At 40.9% G+C, this 20,654-nt stretch overlaps 2 protein-coding genes across 6 annotated transcripts in view; one reads left to right on the top strand and one right to left on the bottom strand.

Moving 5' to 3' along the window:
- MYH15 (myosin heavy chain 15) overlaps positions 1 to 7,125 on the top strand; it is a 48,996-nt gene extending 41,871 nt beyond the window's left edge. The window contains exons 38-43 of the mRNA XM_049824316.1: positions 965 to 1,090; positions 2,494 to 2,664; positions 3,180 to 3,284; positions 4,426 to 4,521; positions 5,006 to 5,143; positions 7,032 to 7,125. Coding sequence (XP_049680273.1) covers positions 965 to 1,090; positions 2,494 to 2,664; positions 3,180 to 3,284; positions 4,426 to 4,521; positions 5,006 to 5,143; positions 7,032 to 7,049 — 654 coding nt within the window. The 3' untranslated portion in view covers positions 7,050 to 7,125. The remainder of the gene's footprint in view (positions 1 to 964; positions 1,091 to 2,493; positions 2,665 to 3,179; positions 3,285 to 4,425; positions 4,522 to 5,005; positions 5,144 to 7,031) is intronic.
- HHLA2 (HERV-H LTR-associating 2) lies at positions 6,331 to 20,523 on the bottom strand. 5 transcript variants are annotated; one of them, XM_049824287.1, is made up of 7 exons: positions 20,165 to 20,521; positions 16,009 to 16,105; positions 14,527 to 14,847; positions 13,787 to 14,047; positions 12,049 to 12,339; positions 9,347 to 9,432; positions 6,331 to 8,033 (listed from the first exon to the last, which is right to left on the bottom strand). In XM_049824287.1, the coding sequence occupies exons 2-7, from the start codon at positions 16,070 to 16,072 to the stop codon at positions 8,004 to 8,006; spliced, it is 1,053 nt and encodes a 350-aa protein (XP_049680244.1). In that variant the 5' UTR covers positions 16,073 to 16,105; positions 20,165 to 20,521; the 3' UTR covers positions 6,331 to 8,003. The 5 variants fall into 5 exon arrangements, with proteins under 5 accessions (XP_049680244.1, XP_049680240.1, XP_049680239.1 ...); XM_049824283.1 differs by lacking the exon at positions 6,331 to 8,033 and adding an exon at positions 19,163 to 19,720 and having other exon boundaries at positions 8,969 to 9,432; positions 20,165 to 20,523; XM_049824282.1 differs by lacking the exon at positions 6,331 to 8,033 and having other exon boundaries at positions 8,969 to 9,432; positions 20,165 to 20,523.
- Positions 20,524 to 20,654: the final 131 nt, after the last annotated feature.

Here is a 20,654-nt window from a genome sequence, read left to right as displayed (position 1 = left end):
CTTGCCTATTAAGCACTAAGAGTGTTTGTCCATGACCATCATAAGTCAGACACACCCTGCCCTCCTTCAAGGGAGAAAATGAGGAGAGGAAGTAAGTCACTCTCTAGATATGCCACCTCACTCCCTTCAAGTTAGCTGGAATTGATGATTCAGCCAACTGCTTTAAACAGTTTCCAGAAAAAGCAATGATGGAAGATAACAAGAGTAAATTTGATTTCTTTCCTTCTTCCGTGCTGTAAAACCGGTTTCCTGCTTTAGTTAAGCCATGGCTGGGATGGCGAGGCGTTTCTTTGGAGAAGCGACGCAGGTGATGTTTTTGCACAGGTCGCTGATGTTACTCAGCAATGACAACTGTAGAGGCTGGGTCTAAAAATAGGTGTATTGTGCAGGGCAGGAAATCACCCCGCAGCAAAGTGCACTCTGCCACATCACAGGTGTTCATTAAGATAGGCCTTTGGACTTTGTCATGATGGACACTGCAGTGTTTACAGGGTCATGGAGGGGCATGTCCTGACGCGCCAGCAGTTTTGCTACAAAACCAGATCTTCTCTTCACCAAATAATGGTCAGAACGAAATGAAAATGTGCTACAGGCTGGCAATGTTTTGCAATGTTTCCTCCAGCACATTGATGACATGAGGCTTCTGTTTTAATCACGTCATTGACTAACTGATTATGGATCTTTAGTTTTCCAGGATGAACTGCCTTATTCATTCTTCTATTTCAGCCTCTGGCTTATTATTTTATCTGGATCAAAAGCTGAATATTTACAGCTTTGAGAGTATTTTTAATATTCCCTCAGTCTGAAGCTAAGCTATGTAGTAAAGGCCAGCCCTTACCACATACCTGGGTTTCCCTTCCCAAATACTGCTGTAATCCAGAAGATGCAAAAATCAGTAAGCCTGATCTCTAATCATCACTTTTCCTCCTTTTCCACTGTTCTTTTGGGGAAAATTTAATAAAAGAACACAAGCCTGATCAATCAAAAGAAGAAGCTGGAGGGTGACATTTCCCAGATGCAGAATGAAGTGGAGGAATCAATCCAGGAGTGCCGGAATGCAGAGGAAAAAGCCAAAAAAGCAATCACAGATGTAAGTAGGCTGGCTCCTGCTCACTTCTTTTCAGTACTTCAATATCTTCGGAGAACCAAGAAAGTATTTCCCAAGTTGCCATTTCTGTGCTTGCTACAAAGCACTCTACAGTTATCTGGAGATAACAGATGAAACTACAAAAAAAAAACAGGCTAGAGGTAAAAAGAGAGGAAGGACTTCTTCCTGATGTTTGGGGTTTGGTTTTGGTTGTTTTGTTGGGCTTCTTTTTGCCCCAGGAATGCAGTTTCCACCGATCCTCAAAGTTTCAGGTCATGTCACCTTTGAATCAGGTAAATCATACACCTGCATAAGCTAACCCAATTCAGACTCAACTAGTGCTAACTGGTCTCCTGGTGTACATAGAATCTGATGCGAGAAACAAAATTACTCAATCCCAAACAGGGTATCCTAGATCTAGGTGCCTATTCGAAAAACAGGAGCACTAAGATCCCAGGAGGAGACACAGAATATATTCTTCCTCTAGGGAAGACATAATTTGGGCAGGTATAGTTTAATTTCCCACAGACCTGGAGAAATCCATGTCTTCAGAGTTCAGCTGATGTATTGCATCGTACCAACAGATAAAATGAAAGCTAGGACTGCAGGTTTCTGTGAGTTATGTGTCTGCAGTGCCTGGACAAAGCTATTCCTGTACCATGGTCTTTACTGCTTCTCAGCTGACAGCACTATTACTGCCTGCCAGAGAGGAGATGCTGATTGTCCTTGATTCAGCTCCAGCCTGGATTGCAATGACTGCCGTCTTCTGATGACTGCTCAGTGATGGGTACAAAATCTGTAAATGGCTCTTGGTGGCAGGCACAAACATCAAAGCAGGAATTTACTAATTGGCACCCTTGTTACCTGTCTTACAGAACGGCCAGAGACTATGTAAGATGTTGAGACTGAGCTTTCCATCCCAGCACAGACTGCAGAAAGTGCTCTGCTGTTACAGCAACTCAGGCAGCTCTTGTCTATGGCTGCACGGGGAAATTTGTCTGCCATTTGTTTCAAGCTACTACCTTTCAAGAGCTTCAAACACCAAGATTAGATTTTTAATAAGTTCTACTTAAAACGTCTGTAGTGAATGGCACAGGCTTACTTGTAGGCTTTATAAGTGAGGACATGATGTAGCACAGGTACTAAAAAAAAAAACAAAGGGGGGGGGGGGGGGGTGTCTAAAATCACAGCATTAGAAGAGGGAGGAAAAAAAGGCCTCCAAAGCTATTCTGTCCTTGCATTTTCTCTGTCCAGGCAAGATACACACACATAAGATATTCTCTGGAGCTTTGGGTACAGTGAAATGATCCAAATAGGGGATAGTCCAAGATCGATCTTCCATGATTTCTTCTGAGACGTAATCCAATAGCATAAGAGAGCTGCTGTAAAATGTGGTTGTTTTTCAGGCAGCAATGATGGCTGAGGAGCTTAAAAAGGAGCAGGATACTAGTGCTCACTTAGAGAGAATGAAGAAGAACATGGAGCAAACCATTAAAGACCTCCAGAAGCGACTGGATGAAGCAGAACAAATAGCCCTGAAAGGTGGCAAGAAGCAGATCCAGAAACTGGAATCCAGGGTAAGTTTGTGATCCAGCTTCAGACCACTGTCTCCTGCTTACAGAACGGGAACCACAGAGGTGCCTTAGGGCTGCCTGATACGTTCACAGAGGCCGATAAGGGATACTACGAACACTTCCCTCTGTTTCACAAAATGCAGGTGAGCAGTTCTGGGAAGCAAGCTTCCCCTTCGTCATCCAGCTACAACGAGCTGTTGTAGCACAGCAGATGACCAAGCCCTTAACTAAAGAAAGAATTAAAAAAACCTCCAACACCTAAAACCAGCAAAAGCCTCTCCAATGCTTGCTTCAGTTAAACTTTTTTGGCCTTTGCATATGTCTGCACCTTTGACCGCTGGTGCAGCTAAAATACATTTATGAAAACGCAGAACAGAAAGGTGACATTTTTATCTGTGTCTGAAATTTGACTCTATGGAGATGCTGAGGAAATTAGTATCTCTTTAACTGAATCAGATTGTCTGCTGCTTTATATAGACGTAGCAGCATAATGGCATGGGGCTTTCCTTTTTTTGCAGGTTCGTGAACTGGAGAATGAACTCGAGACTGAACTCCGTCGCAATTCAGATGCCCAAAAAGGAGCCCGCAAGTTTGAGAGGCGCATAAAAGAGCTGACTTATCAGGTATGCTGAGGACTCCAGTAACCACTAGGTCCCTGGAAAAAAATGTGTTCTCCCAGTGTCATAAGTTGCCTCAGTGTTTCAGTGAGGGATGAAGGATGGCATTACCCGGAGCTTTCTGACTGTAGGAAGCTTTAGGGATAGGAGGAACATCTCCCTAGGGCTACCATCGTCTCGCTTGACTCATTGTGACTAATGGTAGAAAGCCTCTGTTGCTGGGATTTGGACAGTTTTAGCACAGTATAAATACGGAGCAGGCTTAGATGACTATTCACACTGCAAGAGAAGACAAAGGCCAGCTGTCTCTCAGCTGTGCTGATGTTGCAAAAAAGAGCCAGAAGGATTCAGTTGACTCTAATGCATCACTCAGTGTAGTGTTACGCAGTCCCAGGGCTCTGTCACCTATTGCTGAGCAGTGAGGTCTAGTTGTGAGCCTCCCACAGGTTTGCTAACAGCTACCGTTGCTGCTTGCCTTTTGAAAAAGGTCTTCAGCACAGAGCACTGATCCTTTTGCTTTCAACAGCATTCTTAAGAAGATAATCCCACCCATCTGCTTTAGGAGATTATTTAGCCTCCTACCTGTTGTTTTACTCTGACTTTTGTATGCGGAGGCTGAAGGTTGTTTTCTTAGAATACAGTGCTCCAGCACAGGCAGACAGAATTAGCTCGTCCTTCTGCTTATGGACTGTGACAGCTTAAGCCTGGCTCCTTTTACCAGAAATGCCTCCAAACAAGATTTCTAAGTATGGAAACTACATATAGGTCTGTTTCACTCAACAATGACACACTGTGTAATGACAAGCATGCTCCTCATCCCTGAGCAAGGAACTCTGTGTGTGTTTATGTGTATACTTCTGAAAGTGTGTGCACATATAGATGTATGTGTATATGTATATATATTTACATATATCTATAAATGGGGAGGCTACTCTCTTTTAGTCCTCAGCCTCCAGGCTTACATACATCTTCAATCAATCTATAGAAATTTTTCTCATCTATACACAGGGTGATCACAATATTGCTTGTTTGTTTTTTGAACTATATGTTTCTAAAATTATATATATGGCAGCCATACCTATTTCATTGTGGGAGATGCTTTAGGCCTTTTTATGCTGGCAATCCAATTAATGGTGTTTTGATGCAGTCAGAAGAAGATAAGAAGAATCTGGCCAGGATGCAGGACCTGATTGACAAGCTACAATTAAAAGTGAAGAGCTACAAGCACCAAGCAGAGGAAGCTGTAAGTAACTATGTGGGACTTTTTACCTTTGAGAAATTTATTGTCCTAAACCCACAAAGCTTTTAGTACAAATACACATTTTTTTCTGTGTGTTAATATTTGCATTTATGTACATATAAAACCTGTATGTATAAATGTATTTATAATATAGATGAAAATATGTTGACTGTATTTAAGAAAAGGTATTTAATTTTATCTTAAGACTGCAGTATAATTTGCAAGGGAAGGGGGGAAGGGAAGGAACAGGAAAGACTTTCCTCTTTGTCCCTCAGAAGGCATATTGAGAGCCTCCCAGTTCACTTAACATGTAGAGTGCCACTGGAAACATCAACTCTATAAAACAACCACCTCAGTTCTCCAGGAGGCAAGTGGTTCCCATACAGCTGTTACCTAGTCATGCTGAGCACTTTCCATCCTGCTTGAAATGGAAAGCTTTGTTTCACGTGGACAGGAGGAAACCAGCTGCTCTGTTTTCTCTTGCCAGGAAGCCCAAGCCAATCTGTACCTTTCGAAGTACAGAAAACAGCAACATGATCTGGATGATGCTGAAGAGAGGGCTGAAATAGCTGAATCTCAAGTTAATAAGCTGAGGAGCAAGTCAAGAGATATTGGCATGAAAAAGGTACGGTTATACCGCATGGGGTAAAGGTGACTGTTTAATACACAGTAGTGGATGCTGTGTATGCAGGAAGATCTGTTACATCTCTTAAAGTAACATGGACTAGAAAAAAATTCTTGTTTACTAAATTTTTTTAGTTTCAGTCTGCCCTTTACATTAACATTAAGGCAAGCCTTTAGGACAGAAATCTGATACTTAGGCAAAATGAATTCTCTGTCCTCTTGATGTTGTCATTTAACTTCTGTGCTCAGCAGCCAGAAGTTTCCAGACCTGGTGATTTGGGGTTTTTGGTGGTGGTGGTGGTGGTTTTTTTCAAGGGATATTAAAAAGCTCCATCTTTTTCTCCCTCTGATGATGTGGATTTCTATGCATATAATACAGCCCAGGGATTACTGCACTAGCAGTTGCCAGATATTTTAACATTGCTCTTTCAATGAACTTCTATTGATTTGAAAAGCTGGATAAAAAGAAAATATTACTGATTAGCCACTTAGGTGCTGGGAACTCATTAGTAATTAGAAATATATTTGTGGTGTTTTGCACTTGAGCAGAATGGTAGTACAATAATATTGATGAAACTAAAAGGTGCCCAAGAACTTGGTCTGGAACTGAAAGCAAGCTTTTGCTTACCTAACTTGCCCTGGTTTCCACAAGGCAAGCAAAGAGTGGGGTTATTATTTGTGGGAATGATAGTAAGAGCAGCTGGGTCATTGCTTTATCTATTTATTTCATTTGCAAATGAAACATAAAATGCCATCCTTAACATCATATAAATTTTATGGGGGTCACAGCTCCTGAATTAAGAAAGAGTGTGTGGGGGGAAATAATTTTGGTATTTTTATCACACTTGATCCCAACACCCTCCTCCTTTCTTCCGTATCCACCACTCTGTGCAAGGAAACACTCCAGTTTCTGCTTTCATATTGGACTAATAAAGTCACCTTTTACTGCTATAAATGACTGTAGCTCCACTGTCTAGAGCAGAGCTACATTAAAACTGCATGAAGATCTGGTCTCTCACACACCTATGTATGATGGAAGCAGTACTGTAACTGAAGCTTAAAAAAAGTTTTGCAGCTTTTAAAAGTAAAAAATTTCCACATATTTTTCTTTAAATTATTCCAGCCCTACAAAAAAAAATGAAAACCCATGTAAGTTCACAAAGCCATGGCATCGCAGACACTGAAATTGGTAAACCATAAGAGTAATTTATTTTTTTAAATACTGTTAAGAGTGCTGTTTATTCCCTGTATCTTACTAGTACCCTCTTTCTGCCTTAAATATGCAACAGCCATAGAAAAGTGGATGCCTTTTTTTATTAGTCAGATGCTAGTTTGCTAACACCTATTCCAGCTCTGGTTCATAGCAGAGTAGTGTGCTGTCAAAAGATGAGCTCAACGGTACACGCAGAGGTGTCATCTCCACAAAAAGGGACTTGTGGCAGTAATGGCAGTAGCTGCCAGGAAACATGTTCAGGCAGCGAGTGCTGTCCCAAAAGTCATGACCCATCTCCTTTGGGGAGAGAGAGGCACTGGAGAGACTACTTTAATCATGTAGCATTAGAAATACCTTGTCTACTGCTACTAGCACCCATGTTCCTGGAAACTCTGGGAAGTGTGTGTGATTCAGAACACCACCATCTGTTGAAACAGAATTGTATAGAAGTCATCTGCTATCAAAGGGATATATACTCTAGCATGAGGACAAGAAACCTGTATTGTTAAAGTAAGATGGCACAAGTTGGCTAGATCAGTGCTAGTCTATTTCAGATACAAACTGGTAATACCAGGGAGGAGAAGCTTTTCTCATTTGCTTGTGAACTTACTCTAAAACCTCCCCAACACCAATACAACATTTTTAATAGTTGTATACTATCTCAATTGCATTTCAGGTTCATGAAGAGGAATAAGTACAGCTGAAGCTGACAGATATGAGAAGATGCTTGATATAATCAGGCACAACTGAAAGCAGATGTAGAAAAAAATAAGCACTTAGAGAAATAAACATCAAGTGAAAATCCAAAGAGACTGTATAGTGTATTCTATTCATTTCTTTTTTCTTTTTGCCAAGCCTCAGGGATCAATAAAAGATTACATCTTGCCAACAGCCCACTTCATTATATTGGAACAAATCCTAATTGGCAGATCTCTGACAAAATCAAAACCAAGGGCAAATCCAGTCGTGCTTCACAGTCTCATGTATTTCATGTGCAGATTGTTAAAGCAGCACAGATTAAACCTGTGCAGGGGAACAGCCCTTAAAGATGGGATAACCCAGCTTCCATCTGTCCTGCCAGTCAGTCTGTATGAGTTTTGCAGGAAAGCAGAAAGTAAACTTTTTCATATGAACAGTCAGTTCAGAAGCTTCCACTACTACAAGCCAAAAGACTTTTGCTGCAGGAGAGACACAGGAGATGCTGTGGAGGGACATGTCCCATCAGAACTGCCTGTGGCTCAGAAATAGGGTGTTCTCTTAGATATCTTCCACTTTTAAACAGGGAAGTTGTCTTTGCTTGAAATTAAAATACTGAATTAAGTGCAAGACAGTAAGCCTCCTCTTTCCCTCATACTGAAAAAAAAACCCCATCCCTCAAAACTGAATCTTCTGTGGAAACTTTTTCATTGCCCCTTTAGGACATCCAAGTTCCAATTTTTCATGCGGACTCCTCACATACAAGTGTCAATTGACTTTTTTTTTCCTGCCAGTTTAGTTGTTTGTTACTGTTGCTCAGATAATCGTATTTCCATGTGGCTCTTGGTATAACTCAATGGGGAAGGTGAAGGAACTCTTTTTTCTTTTCAGCAGCAATCTCAGTAGCATCTGTGTGTGCAGAGAGGGATTTTCTTCTGGTATGTCAAGGTACTCATATGACTTCTTCTCTTCTTCTGCATTTCTAGTCAAAACAAAAATGTTTGTAAGAACTACTGATTTGTAAAATTAATCCTCTAGTGGGAACAGAACAAGACACACTCACTATAAAGATAAGTCAGTATTTTCCATTTTAACATTAGCTGAGTAAAATAAACATCCACATAACAGCGCAGAAACATTCCTGTTTCTTCCATCTAGTCCTCCATCAACGTAACCGAAGCTGAGTTAACCTGTAAACTGTTCCACTTCCTCTGATTATGATGTGGTAAAGGTCTCGACAGGTCCCAAGATAAATGAATCTTGCTTAAATTCTCTAAATTAAGCAGCTGCATATCAAAAGTATGTTATCATCTCTAAAGCATGTTAGCATTAAAATTGACTAGTAAGAAGCACGCAAGTGAATCTTTAACTGAGAGAAAAATGAAAAAAGTCTGAGACTCAATCATTTTAGAGTTTCTTTCTGGTGTGTTCTTGTCAAACCTCACAGTAACCATTGTAAAATGTCTCCTGAAGCTTACCAAATTCAGGCTGTGACAAAATGTTAAGGCCCAGGGAGTTTGAAGTTATATCTCTCCATGGATATGCCCATGGATATTTCTGTCAGACGCAGAAAGATGTACCCTAAGGACTAAGAGCTGAAGTTCTTTTTTTAAGGATACTCACCACAAATGCAGAGGAAGGAGACAGAATATTCTAAGAGAGCCAGCCTATTACAAATGCACGGGAATAAAATGCATTCACTAGAAGATGCTGTACTCCAGTAAATGGGAGAGATGTGTAGAGAGATGAGATCAGGGATCATGTGGTTAAAACAGTCTCCTAAACAAAGCAATTAGTATAATTTTTCACACTGAAGTTTTGGTGAGCTTTGCCATTGGATATAACTGAAATAGTAATTTGAGCCCTAATGAAGACTAGGTATGTGTATTGCTTGACGGACTTCATGCTTTGGTTTGGGTTTTTTTTGGTCTTAAACACAAACAAGGAAAATTAACCAGTTTGTTTTTAAAGCAAGTTATCAGAAAGTATTTGTGAAGGGTAACCAACTTTTTCATCTTTGTGTAGGGCACAGGAGAGCATCTGGTCAAGAGAAGGGCATGTTAACATTGTTACAACCAAAATACTATTGCATAGATGTACTAAGGAGGGCCTTCTGGACATAGAAAATAGCAAGAACAAGGACAATTTATTTATGCTGAGACTTATCATCCTACATTTTCCTTCATTGTATATTTAACCCATGAAAATCAAATGTATGTTTTGGTTAAACATTCAAGGTCTGGATTTAAGCTTAATAGTGCCTTTAAAAATAAATTTCCTAGTGATTGTACATACCTTGAACCAGAGCAAGAAACAGCCTCCTGCTCCCACCACTGCAGCGATCACTCCTAGCACAATTTTCCCAGTATTACCTGCATTTTCTTTAAAAATACAAATTCCAAAAAGTTTAACAGAAGTGCTTTATATCACAAATTAATGTTCACTACTGTTCAATAAGTATACCAAAGCTATGTTTTTTCTCTTTTTTATAATCTAAAAGCTAGGATTTAGGGAGAATGTCTCAGGTTTTTCTTAATGCTACTAATACATGAATGTTCAAGTTACTTGACCCATACTATAAGACTTTAAAGTGATACTTTAATGACTTAAGTGTCAATAGCTAAAAGCAGATTATTTTACTTAATTGTGCTGATACAAAATTCCATGTGTGCTCATGTAATATTATTTGACAACTTCTTAATACAAGTCCCATTTAAAAACAATCAAGTGCCCAGTATGGTAAACACTGCCCCCAGGTACAGTGCTTGGTGCTATTAACGGTGCTGCTGACTTCCAGTAGAACAACTCCATAAGTGTTATCCGGCCCAGACCATAGATTTCATGATTTCTGTTACAAAAACTTTGCAACTTTCATCTAAAACATTTCCCAACTTCATGATGCAACCATATAATCCAGGTGGGCACAAGAAGCAGCAGATCCTGAGGTGGGTTTTAACAACAGTTTCCACAGGAGATAAGAGCCTGTCTAGCAGAAACCTCTGCATGGCACCAAGCATCTCGTTACTCCAGCCAATTTCAATGTGAGAACACTCAGACCAGGAGGACTCATTCCTTTAAGTACAGTTATTCTACTTCAGGATTCCTTTCCACTGCTGCACCTCGTCAAAAGAATTTCAAAAATTCTACACCCCTCTGGGAACAACCTATGGATGTCTGGCAAACAGTTCAAAAATGAGAACTGCCAAAACAGAGCATTTAATCTAGTCATTGCCTTTAGCTTGGCTCTGTCCCCACACGTAGACCTATGGTTACATCTTGTCAGTTCCTTTGGTAGAGCAGCTTTAAGCTGTGACCTGTCTTTACACTGGAGAAGGCCTCTGAAATGACTGCAAATTCACCTCACTTTTCCCCTTAAAAGTCTCCTTTTCAGTGTCACGTGGAAACCTTTCTGATGGTTGAGCAGCTGCTGTGCTATGACCACTATCCAACATACTGATCTAGCTCGTTCCCTTATGCCCTGCTGTCTCTATCTGCTTATCTGCTTTCAGCCTGTGCTGCCACAAAGATGCAAATGTCTCTGGTGAGTGTCATCTCTGTTCTGTATAATGTATTTCTGGTCTACGAGTAGGAAAATTCTGTGAGCGGCACAGTAATTTAGCCACTAAAGAGACAAGTTGTATCACCTATGGCTACCATAAGATCCATCCGCAGAGAGTAGCTAGAGAAAGGCATTTGTAGAGGCTGATCCAGATCACATTTGGACTGAACAGGTGCTTGTGTCTCCAGTAAATGTACAGGGAGACTGATGGACTTGTGCACATAAATTAGGACCATCAGTTAAGTGTGTAACTCCTTGGAGGTGTTCAATACTCTCCGCTTCAAGAGGCACAATATTAGGTTTACAGGATAAGAAAGATCATGCTGGAATTTGAGCTGCAAGTAAGTGTGTTTATCTGACTTAACTGTTTTCTTTTATCTAAATCTCCTCCTTCAGGTTTGCATATAGCATTTAAAATAACCCTATATCAAGATTTCGGACTGAAATTAAGCTATCATGGGGGAAGGTGGAGAAAGGAAGACAAAAATATGCAGTTGTTATCACTTATTCTAGCCCCATTTCTGCTATGTTGCCCCTGATTTTTACGTCCTACTGGCTGTTTCAAGTTCTCTTCTTCTTAAAAAAAAAAAACCACCAAATGAAGTGTCCTATATTAGTTCTCAGGCTTTTAGGTGATTGTATTTAATTGTATATAATGCCTATGTTATACTGTTTGAATGGGTTTTTTTCTCCTCTCTTTGGACTGAGATTTAAGGAGGCTGCATCCCAAACACCATACTATTTTTGAACAAATCTGTAGTTTGTTTGCACTATAATTGTAGAAAGCTGGTGTAAATTTTTTTAACCTTCAGTAAGAGTTTTCAATAGGTAGAAAAATTAACCAGTAAGCCTCCTTGAAACTGGAGACAATGAAATAAGTGTAACTAAGAGTTCAGAGCTGGAAACTTACTACAGTTCATAAAAACACAGGCATGCATATAAACATACATATCCCCAGGTCTAAAAAAGACCTGCTGTGTAGAATTAAGGCTTTGAAAATAACAACTGTGTGTTCTCATCAACAAGGTTTCTTCTGCAGGCAAATTTATACCACATCTTTGGGCTTCTCTTCATCTCCCTGCTACATTTAAAGACCATATTTGCTGTTAGCGGAGCATTTGGGACATGATTTTGAGAGTTTCCCTGTACCCTTAGCTCTGGGGGCAGTCAGTGGCAACTGAGGGCAGCCACCAATTTTGAGACCTTTACCACAACAAGCTGCAAATTGAAAGAAAAAAAATTCAAGTCTTTAAATAAATACATCTTAGGTAACTTTTTTTTTTCTTGGGACAAAAATAATAAAATATCTCTTCTACCCACCCGTACTAATTATAGAAGGTGATTTTTCTCAATATTTTACAGATTTCTGATTGACCCTTTGGCCCTGCATTCCCCTCACTGGTACCCATCCTCCAAAATGGAAAGAGCAGCAACTTACCAACTTGCAAAGTTCTCACAGTAAGTTTTGTGTAGTGAGGTGTTGAAATGTTACACAGATATTCTCCACTGTCGTTTGCAGTAAGATCACGCAACATCAGTGAAAAGTCATTTTGGTTAATCTGGACTCGAGGCTGGTAAGAGTGAGATGTACCATTGAAGGAGGCCAGGACTGAAATCACTGCATTTCTGTTGAAAGTCCAGACAACACTGAAACCTTCAGTGTTTGCAGTGTTATTGCTGTATTCACAAGGAATTGCAGTGCTACTTCCTTCCATGTTAGACAGTTGGTCTGAAACAGATAATTGAAGAAATACTGTGAAGGTTATTTAGACATTTTCTGATTTTTTTTCTGAAGTCCAATAATACTGTGGACAAATATAAAAACATATTTCACTATTTGGATATATTCAAACATCACAGTATGCTTCTAGAAGCATCTGAAGAATTTAAAAGCAAACCTATCTTACATTAAAAAAATAAAAACATCTAATTGGTATTAGCCATACTTCTGAAAATTTTGTTTTCATTTGCCTATTTCTCCTCTAACTGGGAGGGGCTCATTAATAAAAGTAATTCAGCCTAGTCTAAGTTACTGTGTAAAGTAGCATGAAATTCCACATGTTGGGAGCAGAGAGAAAATGCAACTAATCAGATACCTGCACATTTAAAGCAAAAGGGTAAAACTGTTACAACATAATCTAATTAAAAGAAGAAAAGACTGTATTTAGTTAGAAATAACTTTCAGCTATGGTGGACTTAAGTACTTTACCTGTCTGTGTGGAACACTTACAATTAGTGAATAGCTTTTAAAAAAAAAAAAAAGGAAGGGAAAGGAGAGAGCAGGTAAGTTGAACTAATGTATAAAATACTAATATAAGACAAATTAATATCATAGCACAACTATCAATTTGACAGCAGGGATTTGCTGCAAAGGAAGGAAAATCAGAGGAGCCTGTGGTGGCTGGCAGTCTGCTGGAGGGGAAACTAATACATTATTTTGACATGGTACTACCATGCTTGGTTTTTGTGTGTGGGGCTGAATGAACAGAGGTGTGGGGCTGAAAACCGTGAGGACAAAACAAAACTGTATCCCACACTGCTATTACATAAGGAAAAGAAAATCAGTATATTTTCAAAATGTTGCAGTGAGAGGATAGATGGATGCAGAGAAATTCAAACAAGTGTAATGAAATGTACCTTTTTCTCTTGTGGATTAGAAAGATAGATTAACAAAATAGACACTTATAGTGCACTTGTTACCTACAATGATGCCATACTTGAAACCTTCCACACTGTAAGCTATTGTATGTAAATGAAAAACTGCACTCTACTTCTGAAGCATATGCAGTGGATTAGGAACTGAAAGTGTCTGGCCACATTTCAGCGGGCCATCAGGGCCCACAAGTTCACTAAGGTTTCCATGTATTTTGTCCATTCTTTTCTTGATAGAGTGTAAAGTTTGATTATTAGGCACCTCTTGAAACGTGAAACTGATATGGAAGAAATCTTCAGAGTACAGCTAACTTACAAAGTGTGCGCTATCCCCTCTCATCCCTACTTCTTGGACATAAGCTGCCTTGTAATTGTAACAGACAAGTTTCAAAGAGGAAGGTGCATCCTGTTGCACCATCCCATATCCATGTTGCCCCACTGCAGAAATACTGTATTTAATTCGGCTCTGAAACCATCTGTTACATTCAGTAACGATGCAGGAAGAGAATTCCATTCATTCCTACCTCGCATCTTCCATTCAGCAGCCCACTCTTCATGAGGGAGATGAATATGACAGTAGTAAGTATCAGCTGTGTTTATAATGTTCTGATCACTTCTAAGAGAATAGAGAACTCCATCCCTGGTTTCCTCCTGATATGTTTCTTGGATGGATGTATTGCCTTGTACCCAAGATATACGTGGTGCTGGGTAAGCAAGAAAGGCATAGCACTTCAGCATCCTTTCTGTGTCTGTCTTTTGGTATTCCAGTGCATAATAAGAGGAAACTGTAAATTAAAAAAATATATATGAAAATTAAAAAATCAATCCTAATACTTTCAAAATCCTTTTTAACTTGAAGTGATTGGTCTTTTGAAATAACATTGGGGAGCATAAACATAACTGAGAACAAAATTTAATCTGTGTTTGATGTGAGAAGAAAGCATAGCACTATTTACTGTCAATGCCAGGGTCAGTACTGTTCTGAGAAGCCAAACAATGTTTTAAAACTCAAGTATACTACCTAATTACCCCTTAGAAATCACAGTGCAGTAGGTTATGAGAACAAGTCCTGCACTGTAATTTTTCAACTTATGTTACAACATTTCATCAGAGAGAATGAATTGCTTGACAAAACCATCAGGCTCAAAAGGTGCTCTATGGGGTTAGAGGATTTTGATTCCATGTGAAAAATAACACAAGAAAATCTGTTGGTGTAATCCCATTTCCACTGGCACAACCCAAGCAGTTCTGATGTCTTACCGACCTCTTACATGCAGCATGACTTCCACTTCTGTTTTAGTTTGCCTTGTTCCCACATAGCAATTATAACGGCCCTCATCAGTCAAGGTCAGGTTACTAAGTTTCAAGGAGGCATTTCCACTAGGAATGTTCTCGTGGAAAAGGTGTGTTCTGTGTCTGTAATATGAGTCTTGCCTTTCCAGCTGATCCCTCTGGTAGTAGTAGCTGTGCACGTTTTTTTCCCCTTTCTTCCAATAAATTACTTCATCATCCCCAGCTTGGAAAGGACAAGGGAGGATGCAATCCTTGGAAAACAGCCCCGTTACCGTTTCCTGTTCTGTAAAACCTAAAGCCCGGAAGTACAAACAAATAAGTTAAATTTAGTCTACAAGCGTATATCTGCCCCTCCTTATCCCTGACAAAAAATGCTGTGGCAGGCAGCACATTCCTACCAAGCGTGCCAACGGCTCTTTCACAGCTTTCTGGGGCATGTCTCTGGGACAGCAAGGGTCTTCATTCAGTTTAATCAATACTATAATGCAGAGCTCTAGTCTTTGAACTTACAATCAGTTTAAGCAGATATCCTGAGTAAGCACCTACGTACGCAAATCGGCACACCACCACCTTACCACCCGAGCTTCAAATGCGTTTCCAAAAGTACACCTTCAACCTCAAAACCTTTTGAGCTGCAGCTTGTTACTCACTCAAACATTCATAGTGCCGTGTTGCAATGACCCGCGTTACCAATAACCTCACATAGTGCCAAGCAGTTGTACCGTCACAGAAAAAAAAGGACGTGATGGTGCAACTGACAGGAAGGACAGAACTTCTGGAAATACCTTCACTACTACAGACAGCATCAGGAAACTCTGTCCCAGGCCCCAGAGGTAATTAAGGTGTGGATTCCTCAAAATTAATTCACATAAGTGGTAGCATCTAATTGCTGTTAACATTTAATTTAGGCCTTTCTGGCATAAAAGAACAATTTTAAATTAATTTTTTTAAAAAACTGACTGCAATAATTCAGCATTGTCGTATGGACCTTCTTGGCCAAGGCCAGACAACCTGTTAGGCTGGTAGCGAGCGTCCGGCTGCAGCTGTCATCTGGGAAATTTTTATGCCCTCTCCAGCTCATCTGGCAGGGCAATCCGAATGACTTTTCCTTAGTCTTCTCAGTGCAAAGTCAACCAATGTACTTCAAACCATTTTCAGTACGAACGGACAACTTCTGCCTGCTGAGCAGTCACACAACGCGCTCCAAGCAGCCAAGCTGTGGGCAGAAACGCTGGCAGGTAACCATTTAGGTTCTCAGTGTGCTCAACGGCCATGGCCATCTGTGCAGCCATCTTCCAAACAGACATCTTTTGCTTCAGAAGTGTTTTACATTGCCCCAGATTGATTCTTTACCATTAATAAACAGTGTTTGAATTAATTCATTCCCCCCTATTAAAAAAATGAGTAATAATTGTCTTTATTGTTTTTCATAAAAAATAGAGCTAAAACCTACCCCAAAGTGTAGCACCTATGCAAAATAAATAGATGAGAAGAGATGGTATTTTCTGTCCCTTCATGTCTTCTTTGGTTCATGGTAGACTCATGTCAAACTGACAACATAAAAGGAGGGGAGAAAACCTGTTTAAATGCAGGTAAAATACGGACTCTAATTAAATAATTTCCTTTGTACAATTTATTCAGGACTGTAGGCTTTTGTATGATGTTTTTTGTTCGCACAGCCTTGTCCCAGATTTTTGGCCTGTAATGCTATATATTTCATAACAGTTGAGGTCCTCTCATTACATATAATCCCTTGCAGATTGATACTTGCTGTTAATTTTTAATAAATAGAAAGTGTTTACCCACAGTATTCTTACAGGGCTAGGGAACATTAATCTTAATCATTCATGAACAGGCCACTAAGGAAAAACAGCCAAGCACAATTTCATGTTCTTAGCTTTGGATCTTCCCAGCATAGTGTGCTGAGAAAAATGTTTGTCGGTCTGTAGAAACACCTGAGGAGTGTAGGGTCTGGCCAGTCTTCTTTTCAGAAGTCTGGGGTCTTACAGGCATATGTATGCTGATAGTTAGAGTCACACTGCAAAGTACTGAAGAAACATGCTTTTCCTGTTTGTTACAGGCCTAAATGGCACAAGCAACAAATCAAGCCCTAAGGCTTTGTAGTGAAATATAAATACGAAATTATACAGACAGTGCACAACTAGAATTAAGAGCACTGTAGTCACATCAGTTACTGATGCTCTAGTTTCCAGGAGACCTATTTCCTACTGAACCACCACAGGCTCAGCCAGGGTTTCTGAGAGCAAGGCACAGGACTAAAATGCATCTTCCAAGACATACTGAACAGCTCAGGTAGTGGTAGGGGCAACACTGCACTTGCTTTGGCCACTATAGAAAATGAACATCAAAAGTCACATGCTTTATCTCTCTTCTGTTAGTCAGTAACCAAACCACATGCCCGACCTACATTATCTCTGAACTCTGCATTCAATATGAACCCTGACCAGAGCACTCACCCAGCATACAGGCATCGGGATCAATCTCTGCTGAGTGAACTTTCCTCTATGACCCACTTTGAGAACAGCTATACATATTGCAATATTCTCCTAATCCTGTAAAACAAAAGTTCTTTATTCCTTAGTAAAAAGGATTCTGATTAATTCCTTTTCAAGGTAACTTAACAACAGCACATTGTGGTGGAAAAACACTTAACTGCAAGGTTCAAGCAAACAAGTTGAACTTCACTTGCAGACTTAACTGCAAGGTTCAAGCAAATGATTTAACTGAACTTCACTTACAGACATAACACGCCACTATTTCAGGTTTTACAGATACAATGGAGGAATGCACTATTGCAATTTTAAAAGCAAGACTAGTACACTAGTACGACCACAAGAGATTCACAGACAACCACAAGCACACACACGTTTACAAACTTAAAGCATAAACAACATTCACTTACCCCTCCAGGTAAGGGCTCTCACTCCCAGGGAAGCTGCCTCGACCAGCGTCCCGATCAAGTGAGGGAAGGGTCTCCTTCACAAGCCAACTGTATAGTTGGCTAAGTGACTCCCCAGTTTTCAATCTGAATCTTAGGGTTTTTATCCCCTGACTTGTGGAATGGTGTGTATGACTATGTCTGAGTGGATGTCGTGGTTTAACCCCAGCCAGCAACTAAGCACCACGCAGCCGCTCACTCACTCCCCCCCATCCAGTGGGATGGGGGAGGAAATCGGGGGGGAAAAAAAAAAAGTAAAACTCGTGGGTTGAGATAAGAACTGTTTAATAGAAGAGAAAAGAAGAAACTAATAATGATAATGATAACACTAATAAAATGACAACAGTAGTAATGAAAGGATTGGAATGTACAAATGATGCGCAGGGCAATTGCTCACCACCTGCCGACCGACACCCAGCTAGTCCTCGAGCAGCGATTCCCCCCCACACTTCCCAGTTCCTATACTAGATGGGACGTCCCATGGTATGGAATACACCGTTGGCCAGTTTGGGTCAGGTGCCCTGGTTGTGTCCTGTGCCAACTTCTTGTGCCCTGGCTGGGCGTCAGAAGCTGAAAAATCCTTGACTTTAGTCTAACCACTACTGAGCAACAACTGAAAACATCAGTGTGTTATCAACATTCTTCTCATACTGAACTCAAAACATAGCACTGTACCAGCTACTAGGAAGACAGTTAACTCTATCCCAGCTGAAACCAGGACAGTATATTATGACATATGCCTGAGTGGATTATGTATATCTGAGTGGAGTTTCCTCTTATGTTTCTTTTGCTGGTCTGTGATTGTTTGAATACACAAGGTGGTTGTTTGAAACTTGAAGCTGAAACCCTCCAGTTTTTTTTTTTTTTTTTACCTTGCTACCAGTTACCTCAGGCAACTGAATAGTGGTTGGATTGAGACTCAGGGCATACTATTTGTTACAGGATTTCAAGGCTCAGTTCAGGTTTTGGTTGTTTGAAAGGTGCAGGTGCACCTGCTCTGTTTAGTTTAGGGTTTATCAGCCAACCCAGGGCTAAGCTGCCTACACAGCTCCCCATGAGTTGCCTCTGCAGAGAGACAGGGCCTCAAGGCAATCCAAGGCTGGGTCGCTCTTGTAACCCCCCATGAGTCACCTGTGTGCACTAGACATGGTGAAACTCATTTGTGAACTACAGGCCGGTCAATCCATACACACATTTCAAGCGCATGCACACTTATGAGGACTGAAAATGCTTGAGGTTTTCAAGTTTTACCAACAAGCAAACAAGAAAAACAAATGTGTAAAGTTCTAAAAAGTCCATGTTAACCACATACTGCTAAAATCTTGTACTAGCCACAATGATACTAGCTTTCCAGAATTTCCCTACTGAATCTTCAGGAGGCATTTTCCTCAGTAGAAAAGAGAATTAATTCTCCGCCTCCCCCCAGTGAAACTCTTATGACTTAAATGCTAACTCCATACTTCAGTTGTTGAGAAGTACTCCCAAAGGAAGAAGGTTCCCACATTCTAAACATTAAAAATTGTTGGAGGAAGTAGACCAAAAATACTATGGTTTACCTCAATATAGACATACCACATTCCCCACTTCCCCCACCTCATACGCTTATAACACCATAGAGCTGTTATTAGAATGTTGGGGGTTTTTTTACCTTTTGTGATTTCACAAGTAGCCAAAAAATTCAGACTCGTGTTGTTTCAGGTGTTTCTTGCGGGCACGGTTTGTATATATAAAAAAAATAAAACGAATATACAGCTCTCCTGAAGCCGTGGAACTTTGCCTCTTTCCTGCTCCTTTCACAGCCACACCCACACATATCAGAACTCAAGGATTTAATGTGCAAGTCCATTCATGTCCCATAAATGAAAGCAGTCATTTATGTAGCATGGACCATGTTTCTATATGTGTGAAGCTTCCACACCTTTTGCATTCACTTCTCCCTCTTTGGGTTTAAAAAGCTTTTTCTCTTAACCATTTATTTTGCCTGGCTTTGTTGAACAAACTCTTCAATGATAACTCCTGCAAGCTGTAACTGAGTAACAGAAGAAATCAGTTATCATCAGAAATGCAATTTCTACAGCACTGGTGATGCCGCTTGGGGATTGTGCTCAGGCATTAAGAGAGCACGAGCACCGCAGGTGCAGTAGAGACCGGCAATTCTCTTACTAAGGCAGAGCATAGGAACTTGACACAGGGAGCAAGGTAAATTCTGTACAGGCGCAGGAGAAAAAGAACATAAGATACAAATTATCACGACGCTCTTCTCAGAAAGTTGGTAACCTGAAACAAGAACAGCAGGTGCCTTGGGCTGTCTGCTAGGTTAGGTAATTATTTTCTAACAATATTTCACTAGTACTTCATTTTCACTGGACAATTCAAGCCTCGTGTGTGCTATTTGGTTTCCAGTAGAAGAAACTTAAGGAGCGACTCAAGCATTTTAGGGAAGAGGGCTTACAAAAAGCCAAACAAAATGCAGGAAGAAGCGAAGGGAAGCGGCGTCTGTCCTCAAAGACCCCAGCTGGTGTTAGCAGTACGCAGGTGAGGTGTGCCTCCCACATTCCCGGGAGAAGCGGCTTTCCCACCGGCGCTTCCCCACCACCACTGGCAATTGCAGCTGACCTCCGGCTACAACTCCTCTGCTCGCAGGACTTACTTTTTCACACATCCACCTGTAAAGTACCGCACCTCAGGCCACGAGCTTCGCTATCGGCAGGTACAGTTGCTGCCTCCTCTCAGCCTGCACGGTGTAGCACGTTCACAGCTTAGTGCTAGGTTAATGTTTAACTGAGGAAAGGCGCACGCAACAGCCCAAGGTCGAGCCACCCGCCAGGCAGAGGAGAGCAGCAAAGCTTTAAGAAATACAGCTCGCGCGTGCTGAAGGGTGACTGCGGGCCGCGGCCCACACCGTGAGGCCTTTTCCGCTGCAGAATTGTGGAAAGAGCCGCTGCTGCCCGCCCATGCTTAGCCCAAGGGCACAATCACAGCGACATCTTCTCGCCCGCGCCGCGGCCTCTCGTCTCCATGGTTACTAAGCGGAAGTGAGGAAGCCCGATGCTTTACGAGCCCTCCCCCTCCACCGCGGCGCGTAGTATGGAGAGCCGGAGTGGGGCGGTCCCTGCCGCTGTCACGCCGCTCTGGAGCTG

The sequence above is a fragment of the Accipiter gentilis genome, chromosome 21 (genome assembly GCF_929443795.1).
Source record: "Accipiter gentilis chromosome 21, bAccGen1.1, whole genome shotgun sequence".
Taxonomy (NCBI): domain Eukaryota; kingdom Metazoa; phylum Chordata; class Aves; order Accipitriformes; family Accipitridae; genus Astur; species Astur gentilis.
The sequence above is the reverse complement of the archived record's forward strand: the minus strand, read 5'-3'. Positions and strand labels throughout refer to the sequence as shown.

Coding starts and splice junctions, on each gene's coding strand:
- HHLA2 (XM_049824283.1), bottom strand. CDS start 16,072: ATGAAGGGACAGAAAATACCATCTCTTCTCATCTATTTATTTTGCATA. Junction 14,048..14,526: donor AGTCATGCTGCATGTAAGAG/GTCGGTAAGACA, acceptor TTTAATTTACAG/TTTCCTCTTATTATGCACTG. Junction 12,340..13,786: donor TGCTGAATGGAAGATGCGAG/GTAGGAATGAAT, acceptor TATCTGTTTCAG/ACCAACTGTCTAACATGGAA.